Source organism: Amblyraja radiata, chromosome 17 (genome assembly GCF_010909765.2).
Source record: "Amblyraja radiata isolate CabotCenter1 chromosome 17, sAmbRad1.1.pri, whole genome shotgun sequence".
In the NCBI taxonomy this organism is placed as follows: Eukaryota; Metazoa; Chordata; class Chondrichthyes; order Rajiformes; family Rajidae; genus Amblyraja; species Amblyraja radiata.
The window spans coordinates 43,522,025-43,542,749 of NC_045972.1; the positions used below are offsets into that span (position 1 = coordinate 43,522,025).

General features: G+C 43.8%; 1 protein-coding gene across 3 annotated transcripts in view; it reads right to left on the reverse strand.

The window, feature by feature from the left end:
- rbl2 (RB transcriptional corepressor like 2) overlaps positions 1-20,725 on the reverse strand; it is an 87,803-nt gene that overhangs the window by 17,899 nt on the left and 49,179 nt on the right. For all 3 annotated transcript variants that reach the window (XM_033036330.1, XM_033036331.1, XM_033036332.1), the window contains 6 exons: positions 19,639-19,742; positions 12,342-12,479; positions 10,474-10,638; positions 8,089-8,200; positions 2,155-2,430; positions 306-574 (listed from right to left, as the gene is read on the reverse strand). In XM_033036330.1, the coding sequence (XP_032892221.1) occupies positions 306-574; positions 2,155-2,430; positions 8,089-8,200; positions 10,474-10,638; positions 12,342-12,479; positions 19,639-19,742 (1,064 nt within the window). The remainder of the gene's footprint in view (positions 1-305; positions 575-2,154; positions 2,431-8,088; positions 8,201-10,473; positions 10,639-12,341; positions 12,480-19,638; positions 19,743-20,725) is intronic.

Here is a 20,725-nt window from a genome sequence, read left to right on the forward strand (position 1 = left end):
TTCGAACTCGGAGAATTACGGTAATAGCCGCTCGTAGGTACTCGGGGCTCTCGTGGACATTTTTCACACTGTTGAAAAAACTTCACGAGATTACCGCGTTTCCCGAGTACCTGCCGTTAGCGTTACGAGCCGCTAAGAGACGTCCCCGAGCTCCGACGTACCCGATACGTACATTCTACGTACTTACCACGAGTTTGATTTTTTTTTAAACTCGGGAGAGCTCTTGGGTAAACTCGTATAGTGGGACAGGCCCTTTACTACAGGCCCTTTCCTACAACTTTACTAATATTTATGGCGAGACATACCTTTCGAAAGAACAGTGCAACGGAGCCTGTCTTTTTGGGTTGGTTGTTGATTCCTCCTTGGTGCTGGCTTTGTCGTTGGCCTGGGGATTGCTGAACGGGCACCGGCCCAGCAATCTGCACTGCAGTGGCCGCTAGCTGGTGACCACCTAAGCTGCTGGCAAGCGCCTGGGCTGTAAGGGGTTGGATGGTACTCGTCACGGTCTGAGCCTGTCCAGAGACTCGGAGCTGAACCGGGATGAAAGTTATGCCCCCGTTCTCATTTGCGATACCTGAGGATTAAGAGAGCAAATGAAAGACAAAGTTTAGTTTAGAGATATAGCGCGGAAACAGGCCCTTCGGCCCACCGAGTCCGTGCCGACCAGCGATCCTCCCCTACACTACACGCTAGGGACAATCTACAATTTTTACTGAAGCCAAATTAACCTACAATCCTGTGCGTCTTTGGAGTGGTAGGTGGGAACTGGAGAAACCACGGTCACAGGGAGAACGTACGAACTCCGTACAGAAAGCACCTGTAGTCAGGATCGAACCCGGGCCTCTGGTGCCGTGAGGCAGCAACTCTACCGCTGCGCCACCTAGATACGTTGTCAATGATCCTCCCCTCCCCACAAAGCCTGAAAACAAACCCCTCTCCCAACTTCTTTCGACGATTATGATTCAAATATAAGGACAGAATGTGCTGGAGTAACTCAGTGGGTCAGGCACAGTCTCGGGAGAACATGGATTAGGTGACGTTTCTGGTCGAGACCCTTCTCCTTGTTCGCCTTGGCATCCCCCGGTCTGTGAAATCCGATTTGTTTAACCCCTCCCCCACCACCCCCCCCCATCACCCTGTTTCTTCCCTCCTATAAGGTCATGTGATAGGAGCAGAATTAGGCCATTCGGCCCATCAAGTCCACTCCACCATTCAATCATGGCCGATCTATCTCTCCCTCCTAATCCCATTCTCCTGCCTTCTCCCCAAACCCCTGACACCCGTACCAATCAAGAATCTATCTATCGCTGCTTCAAGTTTCCATTGATTTGGCCTCCACAGACTTCTGTGGCAAAGAATTCCAGATTCACCACCCTCTCACTAAATAAATTCCTTCTCATCTTCCTAAAGTGAACATCCTTTAATTCCGAGGCTACGACCTCTAGTCCTAGACTCTCCCACTAGTGGGATCATCCTCTCCACATCCACTCTATCCAAGCCGCACCTACCAAAGCAGGGGGTAGTTATATGAGCATCAATGTCAGGTCATTCAGCTCTTATTAATAAAGGCCAGCCTTAATAAAGCCCGGCCTGGGGTTAAATGTTACACCCCCCCCCCCCCCCCCCCCCCTCCTTCAATCAGTTAAAGGACACCATCCTCCTTGTCATTCTTTATTGCCAAGGTTTACTGTACTTCAGGTGAAAACTACCTCACCTGAATTCATCCTACAAAATCAGGGCCCCGATCCGAAACATCACCTATCGATTTCCTCCAGAGACGGCTTCTGACTTGCTGAGTTACTCCAGCAATTTGTGTCTATCTTTGGCATAAACCAGCATCTGCAGTTCCTTTTCATTACAAAATTACGAAGGCTGATTTGTCTCGATATCTACAGTCCCACGTTCAAACTGTAGGAAATGCTGGAAAACCTTATACAAGTAGTAAGTCGTGTAAGCAGGAACTGCAGGTGCTGGAAAATCGAAGGTGGACAAAAATGTTGGAGAAACTCAGCGGGTGCAGCAGCATCTATGGAGCGAAGGAAATAGGCAACTTTTCGGGCCGAAACGTTGCCTATTTCCTTCGCTCCATAGATGCTGCTGCACCCGCTGAGCTTCTCCAGCATTTTTGTGTACCATAAGTAGTAAGTTGCTTGCCTTGAACCGGGATTGTAACAGTTTGCCCATTAGTAGCAGTAACGGTCGCAGTTGCCATGGTGACTAAGGTCTGCCCTGGGACGTGTGCAATGGGTACAGTCTCAGAGGTCACGTTCTGGACCGGGACAGCGTTCACCGTTTGATGCTGGGAGACTCGAGGACAGTTGCCAGAAGAATCTGTGTTGGTGTCAGTGTCCACAAACAACCTCCTGCGTGTATTGATCGCGGTTGGAGAACTGTATCGATCATGTAGCGTTGTCGGTGATGCAATGGCATCTGGAGAAAGAACGACAAAAAAACAGAAATTGTTCAGCAAATATATATGCAGCTTATAGAAAAGGCTGCCAGCATCATCAAAGACCCATACCATCATGGGGGGGGGGGGGGAAAGAGAGAAAGAGAGGAAAGAGAGAGAAAGAGATAAAAGAGAGAAAGAGAGAAGAGGATATAGATAAGAGAGAGATCAAGAGAGAGATATCTAGAAATCTAAGACGAGCGAGCCTCGACTCTCTAGCATCTGCGTCTAACTCGCTCCCTCTCTCTTATCCTACTCCTCTCTCGCTCTCTTCTCTCTCTCTCGCTCTCTCTCTCTCTCTCCGCTCTCTCCTCTCTCTCGCTCTCTCTCTCTCTCTTCTCTCTCTCTCTCTCTCTCTGCTCTCTCTCGCTCTCTCTCTCTCTCTCTATCTTCTCTCTCTCCTCTCTTCCTCGCTCTCTCTGCTCTCTCTCCTCTCTCTCTCTCTCTCTCTCTCTCTCTCTCTCTCTCGCTCTTCCTCCTCTCTCTCTCTCTCTCTCTCCCCCCCCCCACCCTTCTCTCTGTACATCTCTCGTTCCTATATCTAATAAGTATTCATTGGTTATATTTGTCCCACTGATCTGTTCTGTGTTTATTTATGCCTACTATATTCTGTTGTGCTGAAGCAAAGCAAGAATTTCATTGTCCTATCTGGGACACATGACAATAAACTCTCTTGAATCTTGAACAGTACAGGACAGAAACAGGTCCTTTGGGCCACCATGTCCATGCCGAACATGATACCAAGTTCAAATAATCTCTCTCTGCACGTGATCCATATCCCTCCATTCCCTGCATATCTGAGTGCTTACCCAAAAGCCTCTTAAATGCAACTATTTAAACTGCTTTCACCACCCCCACCACTCACTCCTACAGCACATTCCATGCATCCATCTGCTCCACACATCTCTTTAAACTTTGCCGCTCTCACCTTGAGAGGCAGCTATGCGCGCTCGTCTTTGACGTTTCTACCTTTGGGAAAAAAAGTCTACCCTATCTGTCCCTCCCAAACCTGCAACTGGAACGGTGACTGTCAGAGTGGAACACACACACACACATCGCTTCCTTCACCAGCCCGTTATGCAGGCGGGGGACAGGGCAAGTGGGGGGGAGCGTTGTTTAAAAAATTCACACAGTGCAAAGCCAAGGTGATACAGACACACATCGCGATGAACAGGAAGGTTGGCACTGTAAAAAGATGGCTAAAGCACAGTGTACGGTAAGTCCTTTAAAAGAGGGGAGGAGAGAAGGGGGGGGGAGAAGGAGTGGAGACAACTTTTAAGAAGCCAGAGATACACGGCTGTGAAGCTCGGCGGACATTTAACATCGGTTATCCTTGGTTCTGAAAACTGAAATTCACCGGTCACCACCGGCTACAACCTACGAGAACCTTCGACCTCCTGGCGACCCACCTACTGCACGGGAATTCTCGCTACTCTCCATGGCGGCTTCATTCTAGTCGCCGCTAATTTTACAACACGTTGAAAAATTCACGGCGACCATAATGAGGCCACGGCTAGTTCCCAGAATGCGGGAACTCCTCACGACCGTGAAGGCCACTCCCCGACAACCACCCGACATGTGGCGACTGCATAGTCTCCTGCAGTTGCCTAAGTGGGACAGGCCCATTACATGCCTCTGTCAGCCACAGACTCTCCAGGGAAAACCAACCAAGTTAGTCCAACCTCTGCTTTTGGCGAATACCTTCCTAAAGTATCTTTATAAATGCAATGTAATGATCTTGCTTGACAAGGAGAAAGTTGAATTGAATTGGAATGTCCATATTTATTTAGCCTAAATCTTTGGATCTCTTTGAATGCCCTGGGCAAAATCAACCAAATCAAGACTTTCTATAAATGGAACCCCGATATGTTTGCCAACTCTCGCTCAGTACATCTACTGATTTAACCCAAAGATTGTCTTTATGTTCACCAAAATGACTGCTTTAAAATAGATGAGAAATTGAGAAGTAGCAGAGACAGCACATTAATTTTTTTAAAGTTTTTTGATTTGTACAGCGTGGAAACAGGCCCCTCCGATTCCGCGCCAACCAACGATCACCCGTATCACCGAGTTCTATCCTACACACTAGAAACAATTTACAGAAGCCAATTAACCCGTAGAATGTCTGTAGAATGTGGGAGGAAACCGGAGCACCCGGTGAAAACCCACGCAGGTCACAGGAAGAACATACAAACTCCATACAGACAGCACCCATAGACAGGATCGAACCGGGGTCTCTGACGCTGTATTTCTGCGCCACTGTGCCACCTCTACAATTCCCGCGTGGGATTCCTGCAGAACGCTCTCGACCCTGTGCGAGCCATTACTGAAATAGTGTCATAACTGAAGTGGTTTGTTTTTCAAATTTCACAAATAAACTTTATTCAGAATATAGATTCTCCACTCCCTTTCCTGCTGGACATATACAGGAAGAGATGTATCAGCAGAGCCATCTCCATCATCAAAGACCCCTACCACCCATCGCATCACATATTCTCCATCCTGCCATCTGGGAAGAGGTACAGGAGCATTAGCTGCAAAACCAGCAGGATGCTCCTCAGCTTCTTCCCGCAGGCTATAAGACTGATAAATGGACTTTGCCCCCTGCCAAAGTATCGCGCACCAACCATCAACCTGGACACACTGCAGCAGAGCCACTGTCGTGCCGCTGCCGATCGGAACGCCTGTTGATGTTTAGTAGAGTGTTGAATTTGTTCATGATATATGTATTTTTATTTCTATTTATTTTTTACTGCACACTGAATGGACACTGGTTGAGCAACGTTTTTTTGTTTCCTCTGGGTATGTGAGTACTCAGGAAAATGACAATAAAGATATTGTGGCAGCTCCCAAGGGTCGTGCCATCATAGTGTCGAACCCCTCAGCACAGGAGTGGTTCAGTCCGGAGGCGGCCCTTAGCAAAACACTGTACTTCGTGCCTCCTTTTGAGACCCACGCACTACATTGGTGACCCCCGACGCTCCATTGGCGTCATGATGGAGAGAAGAGCAAGCCCTACCTCCTCACAGGCTGGCCCGGCCCTGTCTCTGGACGCGGTCTCCGAGAAACTGCCCAACTTCTGGACCACCCGGCCGCTCATCTGGTTCCAGCGGCAATTGGCCTACGTATCGGAGTACACCACATCCATCCGCTACATCAAGGGGAAAGAGAACCGGGTGGCCGACGCATTGTCCCGCCCCGCTATTAACGCCGTGTTCGAGGTGGCGCCCGGAATTGACTATTCTGCTCTGGCAGAGGCACAGCTCACGGACGATGAGGTGCCCGCCTACCGGACTGCCATCTCCGGCCTCCGCCTTGAGGATGTCCCTCTCGGTCCTGGGGGAGTGACAATCCTGTGCGATGTGTCGTCCGGGCAGCCGCGCCCCATCGTCCCTGCCACCTGGCGCCGGAGGGTGTTCGAGGTGATCCACGGACTGGCTCACCCATCAATCCAGGCGACAACGGCACTAGTGGCCGCTCGTTTCATGTGGCATGGTCTGCGCAAGCAGGTTGGCCATTGGGCTCGCACCTGCATTCCGTGCCAGACGGCAAAAATCCAGCGCCATGTCCGTGCGCCTCTCCAGGAGTTTGGTCTACCTCACCAGCGATTCGACCATCTCCACGTAGACATTGTAGGGCCTCTCCCGCCGTCCCGGGGCATCACCCACCTTCTGACAATGGTGGACCGCTTCACGCGGTGGCCGGAGGCCATTCCGTTGGCCGATACATCAACGGTTACGTGTGCTCGTGCGTTGTCCGCGCACTGGATTGCTCGCTTCGGGGTGCCGGCGCACATCTCCTCAGACCGGGGGCCACAGTTCACCTCCGAGCTGTGGTCAGCCATGGCTCACTTGCTGGGGGTGCGGCTACACCACACCACGGCTTACCACCCGCAAGCTAACGGTCTGGTGGAGAGATTCCACCGGCAGCTGAAGGCAGCACTGAAGGCACGACTCTCCGGCCCGGACTGGATGGACGAGTTGCCGTGGGTCATGCTGGGCATCCGGACTGCTCCCAAAGAGGACTTGGCCTCATCATCGGCGGAGCTCGTGTACGGGTCGCCACTCACGGTGCCCGGGGAGTTCGTGCCGTCGGCGCCGGGAACGCCCTCATCCACCCTAAAGCGCCTTCGCGAGCAAGTTGGCAGGCTCGCACCCGTCCCGATGTCCCGCCATGGGACATTTCGCCCACACGTGCCATCAGCCCTCAGGGACTGCCCTTACGTCTTCCTGCGCCGTGATGCCCACCGGACGCCACTCCAGAGGCCGTACGAGGGCCCGTTCCGAGTGCTAGAACACGGGCAGTCGACTTTTGTCCTGGACATGGGGGGCCGGCCGGAGGCAGTGTCGATTGACCGTTTGAAGCCGGCACACCTGGACATTGACCAGCCGGTGCTGGTTGCCCAACCTCAGCCTCGAGGGCGCCCCCCTTCACGGCTCCCTCCGCCTGTCACTCCACCTGTCTTCCCGCCGGTCCCTCGACCTGTCCCTCCACCTACGCCTCCGCAAGCCCCACGATCGTCTAACTTCCGCTCGCGAGCCAGCCGGGTCGTGCGCCCGCCGGTTTGTTTCGTGCCTCTGGTTCTGGGGGGGGTCCTGTGGCGGCTCCCAAGGGTCGTGCCATCATAGTGTCGAACCCCTCGGCACAGGAGTGGTTCAGTCCGGAGGCGGCCCTTAGCCAGAGGGTTTAAAGGCAGGGGTTTGGATGCCATCTTCCTCTCGTTTGGACTCCCCTACAACCGGGAGGAACATAATAAAAGGTGCCTCTCAAAACACTGGACTTCGTGCCTCCTTTTGAGACCCACGCACTACAATATACTATATATGAAACAAAACCTGTGCAAAAACTCTTCATACATTCTCTGTGCCTATACATTCAATGGCATCAATCTCGGTGGTGCTGGTACCTATCTACCTGAATTGAAGTTACTAACATGTTTGTTCATAAGATCATAAGTGATAGCAGATTTAGGCCAATCGGCCCATCAAGTCTACTCCACTATTTAATCATGGCTGATCTATCTCCAAACCCCATTCTCCTGCCTTCTCCCCTTAACCTCTGACACCCGTACTAATCAAGAATCTATCTATCTCTGCCTTAAATATATCCACTGACTTGACCTCCACAGCCTTCTGTGGCAAAGAATTCCGCAGATTCACCACCCTCTGACAAAATAAATTTCTCCTCATCTTCCTTCCTAAAGGAACGTCCTTTAATTCCGAGGCTAAGACCTCTAGTCCTAGACTCTCCAACTAGTGGAAACATCCTCTCCATATCCACTCTATCCAAGCCTTTCACTATTCTGTACGTTTCAATGAGGTCCCCCCTCCTTCTTCTAAACTCCAGTGAGTACAGGCCCAGTGCTGACAAACGCTCATCGTAGGTTAACCTACTCATTCCTGGGCATCATTCTTGTAAACCTCCTCTGGACCCTCTCCAGAGCCAGAACATCCATACTCGGAAATCGTGCCCAAAATTGCTCACAATATTCCAAATGTGGCCTGACAGAGTATAGAGTATCAGCATTACATCCCTGTTTTTGTACATAAGCCCTCTCGAAATAAAAGAGTTAGCTCTCTTTACCAAATGCTACCAATTTGTTATCAAGTGTACCCAGAGCTGTGTGTTGTGCTCCATACCTTTCCTGGCACTCTCTGTGGGACCTTCCTTTGGCCGTGCAGGGGTAGTGGGGGTGGACATCTCATTGTTCCCAACATTCTCCGGATTGTCAAAATAGTGCGGTGGCATCACCTGAAGAAACATACCAATTCCAAATCAATTCTGTTGTTGCATCTTCAGCTTGATCATCGCGTCCTGCTTCCCCTGAGGTGTTCTCTGCCAAAGAGAACCTATACGTTTTTATTCTGAAAATAATACATAGTTTTCATTCCATTGAGGTCAGGTTGGGGGGGGGTTCCCCCCGCCACGGGTACCACAGATGGCACAATGGGCTAAGTGTTCGGCTGGCAACCGGAAGGTAGCCGGTTCGAATCCCGCTTGGAGTGCATACTGTCGTTGTGTCCTTGGGCAAGACACTTCACCCACCTTTGCCTGTGTGTGAATGTGTGTGAGTGACTGGTGGTGGTCGGAGGGGCCGTAGGCGTAGATTGGCAGCCACGCTTCCATCAGTCTGCTACAGAAGTAGCTTACCACCACCGAGTGTGACTGAGGAGTGAATGAATAATGCGATGTAAAGCGCCTTGAGTATTAGAAAGGCGCTATATAAATCCCATCCATTATTATTATTATTACCATGTAATCCCGTGTGACCTGCTCTATGGTTGGATAATCTAAACCGTCTCGAGGGGGCTGTGGACCCCCAGTAGGACCAAAAACCAAGACCTGTCAAAGGGCGGATGAGCTCCTGGCGAGCCAACAGCCATCCACACTTCAGTAGAAGTTGTGATCACTGCCAGACAGAGAGCATTGTAAGGCACTGTGCCCTTTGATGTTTTCGATGATGATGAAGATGATGATGATGATGATGATGCTGATGATGATGATTTGACTGAACCATTATGGGAAGAGACACATGAACTTGGATTGTACATCCACAAATTCCTCAACAGCGCAGGGCAGGCAGGTGAGATGTAGACTGAAGGAACTGCAGATGCTGGTTGACAAATAAAAAGGACATGGACTGCTGGAGTAACTCAGGGGGTCACACGGCAACCCTGGAACACATGGATAGTTGACGTAGTCGTCGATATTTGGTGGCGCAACGGTAGAGTCTCTGCCTCACAACGCCAGAGACCCGGGTTCGATCCTGACCACATGCGTTGTCTGTATGTAGTTTGTATATTGTCCCTGTGACTGCGTGGGTTTTCTCCGGGTGCACTGGTTTCCTCCTACACTCCAAAGACATGCAGGTCTTTTAAGGCCAATTGGCTTCTCTAAATTGTGAATTGTCCCTAGTGTTTAGGATAGTGCTAGTGTACGGGGTGATCGCTGGTCGGCCCGGACTCGGAGGGCCGAAGGGCCCTTCGCTGCGCTAGATCTCTAAAGTCTGTCTTACAAACGTCTTGCTGAGGACACTTCTTCAGACATGAATAAGTTGGTTTGGTGGCATCACTGGATACCTCATTCATGCACTCTGCAACAACAAGCCTTGTGGAAGAAAGACTTTCAGAGCGTAACAATTGGTCAAAACAGGTGTCTTGGGTCGAGTATGGTACAGATCGACCCATCAGTGGGAAGGCTCTCAGGTCAAACTCTGAGTAGCCTGAACAACATGGCTTGACAGGCCATCCCTATATTTCAGTCCGAAGAAGGGTTCTGCCCCGAAACGTACATATAAGATTGTTAAGGGTTTGGACACGCTAAAGGCAGGAAACATGTTCCCGATGTTGGGGGAGTCCAGAACCAGGGGCCACAGTTTAAAATAAGGAGTAAGCCATTTAGAACGGAGACGAGAAAAAACGTTTTCTCGCAGAGAGTGGTGAGGCGGGTTCTCTGGATTCTTTCAAGAGAGAGCTACATAGGGCTCTTAAAAATAGCGGAGTCAGGGGATATGGGGAGAAGGCAGGAACGGGGTACCGATTGGGGATGATCAGCCATGATCATATTGAATGGCGGTGCTGGCTCGAAGGGCCGAATGGCCTACTCCTGCACCTATTGTCTATTCCTTTCCCCCAGAGATGCTGCCTGACCCGCTGAGTTACTCCAACACTCTAGGTCTATCTTCGGTATAAACCAGCATCTACAGTTCCTTCCTACACACGCTTTGACCGGTAGCGGGCAATTCCTCAGCAATAATTTTCCGCAACTGTGTTTCTTCCTCTTCTACCCCCGCAGGCTGTAATGGTTAGTGGTGCAGAGCAGCAGCAATGTTGGGTTCTGATACACTGTAGTCTGAATAAATGCAGTTAGTAGAACAGTCCCTGCAACACTTAACTAATGAACAGCAGACAGATTCAGAATGCTGTCTAGATGCTGCCATTTATTTCTTTCAGCCCAGTTTGTAGACCGTGTATATTACATGAACCACACTCAGAGTGGACAATAAATTCACGAGTGGAACTCACCTCTTCACACGATGGAACCTTGTTTTTGGAATCTTTAATTCCTTCCCAAAGAGGTGACTCGTGTTTCCATGCAAAGTTTTCCAGGATTGTTTCTTCAATATAATTCAGATGTTTAACTACCTCCCTGAATAGACCATCCTCTGCCCTTATAAGGACTTCAATCACCTACAAAAATGGCAACCAGTTTCAATAAAATGTATAAAATAAAATATCCTATTGCAATATACACCAACTAATTTCCCAATGCTGCCGCACCCTAACTGTATGTAGCTTGTTATGAAGTATCTCCCCCTCGGGAATAATTCCCAATAGCATTTTATTATAATCAACAATAGCTTGGGATGGCATGAAACATTAAACTTAGCATTATTAATAACTAAATGCGGCACGGTGGCGCAGTGGTAGAGTTGCTGCCTTACAGCTCCAGAGGCCCGGGGTTCGATCCTGACTACGGGTGCTTGTCTGTACGTTCTCCCCGTGACCTGCGTGGGTTTTCTCCGGTTTCATCCCACACTCCTAAGACGTACATGTTTGTAGGTCGATTGGCTTGGTATAATTGTAAATTGTCCCTAGGGTGTTACTAGGATAGTGTAAGTGTGCAGGGATCGCTGGTCGGCACGGGCTCAGTGGGCCGAAGGGCCTGTTTCCACGCTGTATCGCTGTGTCTCTAAACTAAACTAAAACTAATACCAGGGAGCAGTATTTGGAACGATTTGAAGTTAAACTACAAATGAAAAGAACAAAACGCAAAGAGCGAGAGGAACTCAGTGAGTCAGGCAGCACCTACGGAGGGAATGGACAGGCTAAAGATCCAAAACGTCGTCTGCCCACCCCTTCCACAGAGGCTGCCTGGCCCACTGGAAATGCAATACATATGAATCCCGCACTCTGTGTGTTTTGCTCAAGATTCCAGATTCTTGTGGCTCTGAATTACAGAATGGGTGAGATACATTTTGGACTGGTAAAGAGTCTGACAAGTTTTGGGGTAGAAACTGGGAAAAGGGTTGATTTATTTTGTCGAGTTCATTTGCAAAATATAGTCTTCAGTCATTTAAAACGACATCAACATTCTTGCTTATGAATGGAAACAAATCTCCATTGACATTGTCCTCCAGTGGCATTCTCAGGTAGCAAACAGGCTCCAAACCACAAGGACCTAAATATTCTCAAGGCTGAACCATTTGTTATGTCAGTTCTTTGACTTGCTTGCTTCCAGCATATCCACCTGCTTCAGTAAGATAATACAGAGGACTCAGGCAGCCATGCTGAGTACAGTCTTTTGTACTTTAATTATAAACAGTTAGTACATCAAAGACAGATACACCAGATCAGGAAGTTGTCTAGTTAGCTTTCCTTGCACTTTTGTGCGTAATCTTTCTCATAATGTCAAACTGAGCCATCAAGCTCTTGAACACCATGCAACACTAACATCAACTATGAACTTCTGGCCCCATAGGGGGACTGGAAACTGGAAGTATCCTGAGCTAATTCTGCTGGGGAAAAGATTTAATGGCAATGGGGTTTTTTTACACACAGAGGGTGGTGGGTGTATGGAACGAGCTGCAGGAGGAGGTAGTTGAGGCAGGTACTATTACAACAGTTATGAATCATTTAGACAGGTGCATGCATAGTAATAGGTTCGGCGGGATTTTGGGCAAAACGTAGGTGTGGGCAAGATGGGCCGAAGGGCCTGTTTCCACATTGCATGACTCCACAACTCTGGAGAAAACAATAGTGCCATCAGGATGGAGGACCAAAATAACAAATACATCACCAGCAGAGCCCTTCCTGAAGAAACTGCCCCCAGGAAAAAACCTTGGACTTCACTAAGGAGTATTAATTTAAGGAGGCAAATTAATATTGCTTACCTTATAAAAGTGATAGGATGGAAGGTCGTAGATGTCAATGATCCATGAAAAATCTCCCGGCGGTTTGTAGGAAAATATGACTATTTCGAGGCAGCAAGCCAGAAGAGATCGATGGAATATATCTTGCTCCAATATTCCCTGTACGAGAAGAATGTGATTGCTATAATTCGTTAATGATAGAGCACAAACTCTCGCGAAGTAATGGAGAAAAGGAATCAATTCAAAAAAGCAAGTAATACTTTGCAAAGACAACGAGGGGTGAGATACGACGTGGTCTACCTGGCAAATATGATGATTTCATACAAAACTCAACGTTGATTCAGGGATCCGGAGAAGGCACTTAAGTATGCACAAGAGATCGTACAGAAAATTGAGAAGGATGAGGATTAAAACTTTCAATAAAAGTCTGTATTACAATTAAAATGGCGGACCTGCTTCAGACACTAACCAGACATCCTTATTTCAATGGAACGTGTTTTCAACGACAGAGTTCAGATTTCACCTTGAACGGAAAAGTAGAAGATAAACAACTGAAGAAAAAATGACAGGCTGAAGAAAAACAGCAGAACTGATATATGGACTGAATTTAAAGCTTTAAATATTATAATGTAGATTAAATAGTAAAGAACTAACTAATTATATGAAGCTAATATTACGATTCAAGGTTTAAGCTATCATATAAGCATGATACTATTATACTAACAGGACTAACAAACATATTAGTTAATTGAGACTGGGGGATAAAGGTTTTATAGGGGAGTAGATAGTCATTATTAAAAGTTAAATCATTCTAATATAGCTGAAATGTAAGGAAATATATCCTGGATGTATTCTAATAATAACTAATGAAAATATGTATAAGAATATTATAATACTATAAACCTGTAGTAAAAGGGGAGGTGTTAAGGATTTGGAATAGTCCCAAAGGTTCGGACAGGAAGATGGTTACTATTAAGATAAAGAAATTAACCCTTGGAACAGGCTGGTACTTAGGTGCATCTCTGAGTATAAGGACAAGGCCTGTCCTTATGTCTTATGATTTCATGATCGTAAGTAAGGAATAAGAATTATAGAAGGTTTAAATATTGGGTATTTAAGAGATTACGTGGAAAAGTAATGATGATGATAATTTCCTATGATGAAATGTTGGCGTTTTTTTTTTTTTTGGCTTGACTAGTTATATATATTTTTTCTCTCTGTAGGTTAAGATTTTTGGCTATATTAAGGGGAAAAGGCATAATATTGTCTATGACAGTTTAATTCGGGGGCTGAGCTCAATGTACAATTCCATCGGCGGAAGTCAATAATATTCTGGCCACCTTACGTGGCAACGAGAATTTAAGGTATCTCTTTTTTGATACCTTAAAATCACTTTTTAAAAATTATTATAATTCACTGATATACGGTTTACTTAATAATAGTATTCTGTTTTTTCTATCTATTTTTCAACGCACTTCTTTTTTCTTCTTATGGAGGTTCAATAGACGGAGGAGATGTAAAATAACGCTAATATGGGACGGTTACCCCACACCCAAAACCTCAAGGTATTTAACCACACCACATGAATTAAAACTAGCAAAACTAATTAAGAATGCAAGACATTAGGGGGAAAAGAATTGGAGGAATCACATTTTGTAGTTGGAACATTAGGGGTGCGAACGAACCGATTAAAAGGGGTAAGATTATGGCTCAATTAAAATCTTTAAAGGTGGATCTTGTGTTTTTACAAGAAACGCATGTGAAATTAAAAACACAGATGAGACTAAAAGCAAACTGGATAGGCCAAACTTATTATTCGTCATTTACTTCTAAAGCTAGAGGTACGGCTATTATTATCCGGAAAGGTATACCATTTACATCAAAGAACACTATATCTGATAAGGAAGGAAGGTATACTATAGTTGCAAGAGAAATTTATTCTACACCACTGACTCTGATAAATATTTATGCACCAAATTTTGATAACCCCCAATTTTTAAAGAAAATTACGGATATAATAGATGAGTATAATTACCAAAATGTAATATTAGGGGGGGATTTTAATTGTGTTATAGATACATATTTAGATAAATCAATAAAAGTAAGGAAGAGTAAGGTTAAATCTAAAACTAGTGAATTTTTAAACATATATATAAAAAACACTAATATAACAGACGTATGGAGAATAGTCAACCCTACGGGAAGGGAATACTCATTTTACTCAGCGGTTAAAACCTATTCAAGAATTGATTATTTCTTAGTGGACACAAAATTAATTCCTTATACGATTAACCCTAAATATCACAATAGTATTATTTCTGATCACTCACCATTGACCTTTATTTTAAAACTAGATGGAACGCCAGGTATAAAATCGTTTTGGAGATTTAATACACAGTTAATTAATAATCCACAAGGTTATGAGTATTTAAAACAACAAATGAAATTCTTTTTTGATACAAATGAGACACCAGGCATTTCACCATCTTTATTATGGGAACCTTTTAAGGCATTTATACGTGGAGTTATAATCTCATATCAAAGTTACCAAAATAAAAAGAACTCCATAGAACAAGAGACTTTAGAAAAGGAAATTAAAATATTAGGATTAGATAACGCAAAAGACCCAACTATAGATAAACATAATAAGATCACATTATTGAAATTTAAACTTAATCGAATATTATCGGCAAGAGTAATAAGATTATTTCAGATCACAAAACAGGCACAGTTTGAATTTGGTGATAAACCACATAAACTTCTGGCTAGACAATTGAAGAAACAGGAGAAGGAAAAGACGATTACTAAAATCAAATCAGAGAATGGGGAACTATTAACGTTACCCCAGGATATTAATAAAAAGTTGCCCAATTTTATCAAAACTTATATACATCTAAAATTAAAATAGAAGACAATAAAATTGCAGATTTTTTAGATAATTGTAATCTACCAAAATTGGATATTTTGGAACAAGAGGAATTAGGAGCAAAGGAGAAATTAGGAGAAACAATAAAAGAGCTGAAAAATGGGAAAACGCCAGGACCAGATGGTTTTAATAATGAATTCTATAAAGGTTTTCAGGAGTTAATGGTACCACGGTTACTTAAATTATATATGTATGCCTTTACCGAAAATAAATTACCAGAAACATTAGCCGAATCCACAATTACGTTAATACCTAAAAAAGATAAGGACTTAGAAGAACCGGGCTCATATAGAGCCATATCACTCCTAAATACAGATCAGAAAATTTTAGCAAGAAGATTGAGTAAATATATTAATAAATTGATAAATCCGGACCAAACGGGGTTTATACCTAAAAGACAATCATCTAACAATTTGAGACGCCTTTTTAATATAATGTATTCATACAAAACGGAAAAGGAAGACTTATCAGTTATATCTCTGGTTGCAGAGAAAGCATTTGATCAGGTAGAATGGCAGTATTTATACAAAGTACTCCAAAAATTTAATATGGGAGAGAATTTTATCAGATGGGTTAAATTACTATATGATAAACCAATGGCAAGAATACTAACTAATAATATATTATCTTCAAAATTTCAATTATCGAGGGGCAATAGGCAGGGCTGTGTGTTATCACCCCTGCTATTTGCACTTATGATAGAGCTGCTTGCTGAAAGGATAAGAAGGCATCCGGATATTCAGGGATATAATACTAAGGATACTAGTAATAAAATATCACTATATGCAGATGATATACTTTTATATATTACAAACTCCCAAACGAGCATCCCGAATCTATTATACCTAATAGAGGAATTTGGCTCTTTCTCCGGTTATAGAATAAATTGGAATAAAAGTGAAATTATGTCATTAAAATCCCAGAAAGCGAATCACCTATTAAAATTTCCATTTAAAATTGCAACGGAAAAAATTAAGTATCTGGGTATTCAAGTTACTAGAAGATATAAATAATTATTTAACGCTAATTTTATACCATTATTAAATAAATTTGATTCACTGATTAAATTTTGGAGAACGCTCCCATTGTCACTAATCGGCAGAATAAACGCAATAAAAATGATAGCGCTACCACAAATAATATATTTATTCCAATCTATACCGATATATATACCAAAACACTTAAAAAAATTAGACTCGAATGTTTTTAATTTTATTTGGGATTATAAAGCACATAGAATTAAAAGAAATCACTTGTGCAAACCCAAAGAGGTGGGGGGGTTTGCATTACCTAATTTTCTATACTATTATTGGGCAGTACATATTAAAAATATAATTTATTGGTTGGACAGTTCTGCTCAACAGTTGGAATGGATAAGAATGGAGAAAGAGGATTGCGCCCCCTACGATCTAGGAGCGATAATTTTTTCCCCAATAAAGCTGAATAATATGTTATATAAGAAGAATCCAATTATACAAAATACAATACGAATCTGGAAACAAATAAAATTAACTTTAAAATGAAGAAATTTATCAGTGCTAACACCAATAGTGAATAACCCAGTATTTAAACCATCTGGTATGGATAAAACATATAAACAATGGGAAAAATTGGGAATTAAAAAGGTAGGTGATTTGTATGAATTGGGAAATTTATTATCATTTCAACAACTAAAATTTAAATTTAAATTGAATAACAATCAATATTTTAAATACCTACAGGTATGTGACTTTATGAAGAAATATATACCAAGATTCCAAAGTATAATTTTAGACCCACTGGAAGAAGTGATGAATATTAAGGCGGAGTCAAAAAAATTAATATCATACTTGTATAACAGTATTTTAAACATAGAATAACCATCAACAGAGGCAATTAGAGAAGACTGGGAAAAATAATTAATGATAAAAATCTCAAAAGAAACATGGGAAAAATATTTGATACATATACATAAATGTTCGATCAATGCTAGACATAATTTAATTCAATTTAAAATATTACATAGATTATATTATTCCAAAACTAGGTTAAATAAATTGTATCCAAATATTTCTCCCATTTGTGATAAATGTCTTTCTCAAAATGCCAATATTACGCACTCATTTGTCTCTTGTACAAAACTTTATAAATTTTGGTGTGATATATTTGATATATTCTCAAAGCTATTTAAGACAAAAATGGAACCTAATACTGAAATGATTATATTTGGAGTAAGTGGAGATGGGAACAAATTAAATACACACCAAAACTCATTTTTCAATTATGGGTTAATAACAGCAAAAAAACTTATACTTAAATTTTGGAAAAATGCTAAAATACCAACATTTAAAATGTGGATCAGTAATATGCTGGACACAGCACATTTGGAAGAAATGAGACTCCTCCTAATAGACAAACAAGACCTATTCTTAAGGAGTTGGTCCCTATTTATTGATTTCTTGGATTCATGTGGTGACATAGTATCATGAAAACCAACAGTTTCAGGTATGGGTGAAAGATGATTTAGAATATTTAAAAAATCATCTCATTGTGACGATTGAATAATCTCCCTCCTGCTTTCCTTCTTCACTTATTCCTTCTCTTTCACTTTTTCTTTATCTGTTTTTCACTCACGCTCACTAATCTATTCTTCACTTTTCACAACCTCTTTTTCTTCTCTCTTTTCTCACTTCTCTCTTAAAAACAAAAAGGGAAGTTGTACAGAGGATGTAATATGTTAACATAATTTTTGTACCAATGAATTATACTCACTTCTAATAAATAAAAAAATAAAAAATAAAAAAATAAAATAAAAAATAGAGCACAAACATTGGACATTTGATGGATTATATATTTATTGTGGAATTCTCTGCCTCAGAGGACGGTGGAGGCAGGTTCTCTGGATGCTTTCAAGAGAGAGCTAGATTGGGCTCTTAAAAATAGCGGAGTCAGGGGATATGGGGAGAAGACAGGAACGGGGTACTGATTGGGGATGATCAGCCATGATCACATTGAATGGCAGTGCTGGCTCGAAGGGCCAAATGGCCTACTCCTGCACCTATTGTCTATTGTCTATTGTCTAAATCACTATCTTTGGAGTCCTTCCAGTATACCATCAACCTCATTGGAGACACTCGGCCAAACTTAACTCGGACTTTACCATCCACTAAGCGTTATTCCCTTTATCCTGTATCTGTACAATATGAACAGCCTGTAATCATGTACAGTCTTTCCGCTGACTGGCAGCAAGCAACAATAAAAGCTTTTCACTGTATCTCGTGTCAGGTGACAATAAACTAACTTAAACTAGGGCAGCACAGTGGCACAGCAGTGGAGTTGCTGCCTCACAGCACCAGTGACCCGGGTTCGATCCTGGCCTCGGGCACTGTCTGTGTGGAGTTCGTACGGTCTCCCTGTGACTGCGTGGGTTTTCACTGGGTGCTCCGTTTTGCTCCTACATTCAGAGACTTGAGGTTTGTAGGTTAATTGGCTTCTGTAAATTGTCCCTAGTGTGTAGGGTAGAATTTGTGTGAACGGTTGATCGCTGGTCGGCGCTGACTCTGTGGGCCGAAGGGCCTCTTTCCACATTAAATCTCTTAAACTAAACTAACTAAAATACTCATCATGGCAGCCCCATGCAATGTTAACTCATTCCTTGCAGCTATTTCTTCATAACTATGATATTACCTTCATTAAACAAACATTGAAATAAGACACAAAATGCTGGAGTAACTCAGCGGGTCAGGCAGCGTCTCTGAAGAGAAGGAATGGGTGACATTTCGGGTCGAGACCATTCTTTGCTCATGGTTGGAAAAAAGCCAGAGATGAAAAGACAAGAGGCTGTGAGATAAGGATAGGAGAGGCATGAAATGTGAAGCCGGATGAAGGAATATATGGGCGGCACGGTGGCGCAGCGGTAGAGTTGCTACCATACAGCGTCAGAGACCCGGGTTCAATCCCGACTACGGGTGCTGTCTGAACGGAGTTTGTACGTTCTCCCAGTGACCTGCGTGGGTTTTCGCCGAGATCTTTCGGTTTCCTCCCAAACTCCAAAGACGATCAGGTTTGTTGGCGAATTGGCTTGGTATAAATGTAAACATTGTCCCTAGTGTGTGTAGGCTAGTGTTAGTGCGCGGGGAAGGCTGGTGCGGACTCGGTGGGCCGAAGGGCCTGTTTCTGCGCTGTATCTCTAAACTAAACATAGGTTTAGTGGAAGGGGGTAGGGGTGAGGGTAGAAATGGGTGCGCATCAAGGTGGGGCACAGGGAAGAGCGGGGGGGGGGGGGGGGGGTTAGGTTAAAAACATTGGTTGTTTGGAGGTTAGATAACCAAAATATCGAAAAATTCAATGTTCATTCTGTTGAGCTGTAAACAGTAGTCTTGAATTGGCTTTACAAGTTTAAGTTGTACTTACGGTCAGATCTATTTCTCCCAATCTTCTCTTCTCCTGCTCAACCACTGCTTCAAGAACTTTATAGTATAGAATCTCTGCAAGTCGTAGACATTTGGTGGCATAGTCTGTGTGTGAAACAAATACCTTAACGTACCTATGTAGCAGCACCCAATACAATTAATCACTCACAAACAAAACATTTACTACAATGAATGGGTGACATTTTTCACACAAAGGGTGGTGGGTGTATGGAACAAGCTGCCACAGGAGGTAGTTGAGGCTGGGACTATCCCAGCATTTAAGAAGCAGTTAAGACAGGCACATGGATAGGGCAGGTTTGGAGGGATATGGACCAAATGCTGGCGGGTGGGACTAGTGTCGCTGGGACATGTTGGGCCAAAGAGCCTGTTTCCACACTATCACTCTATGACATTGAGTTTGAGTTGTTCAAATTGAGTTGGCTGGGAATCGAACCGGGTCAATGACTTAGAAGGCAGCTGTGCTCATCACTATACCACCACCACCATACATAAAGTCTTGTTTCTCAATACAACTAGAAATGAAAATTGCTACACTCATTCTGAAAAAAAGAAGCAAATGCAGAGATTACGTGGCAGGGCACCAGAAGGGCCAATGGCCTCCTCCTGCACCTTTAGTTTAGAGATACAGCGTGGAAACAGACCCTTCAGCCCAACGAGTCCATGCCGACCAATGATCACCCGTACATTAGTTTTATCCTACACACACGCCAGGGACAATTTACAATTTTTACAGAAGCCAATTAACCTACAAACATGCACGTCTTTGGAATGTGGGAGGAATACTGGGAGTGCAACCAGAGAAAACCCACGTGGTCACAGGGAGAACGGACAAACTCCGTACAGACAGCACTTGTGGTCAGAACTCGGGTCTCTGGTGCTGTAAGGCAGCAACTCTACTGCTACACCACAGTTTGATTATTGTCATGAATACTGAGATACAGTGAAAACTTTTGTTTGCTTGCTATCCAATTAAATCAGATAATACGATACTCAAATACAATCAATCCATACAGAAGTACAACAGGAAGAGCAAAGAGAAAAATACCCGAGTACAGAATATAGTTTTT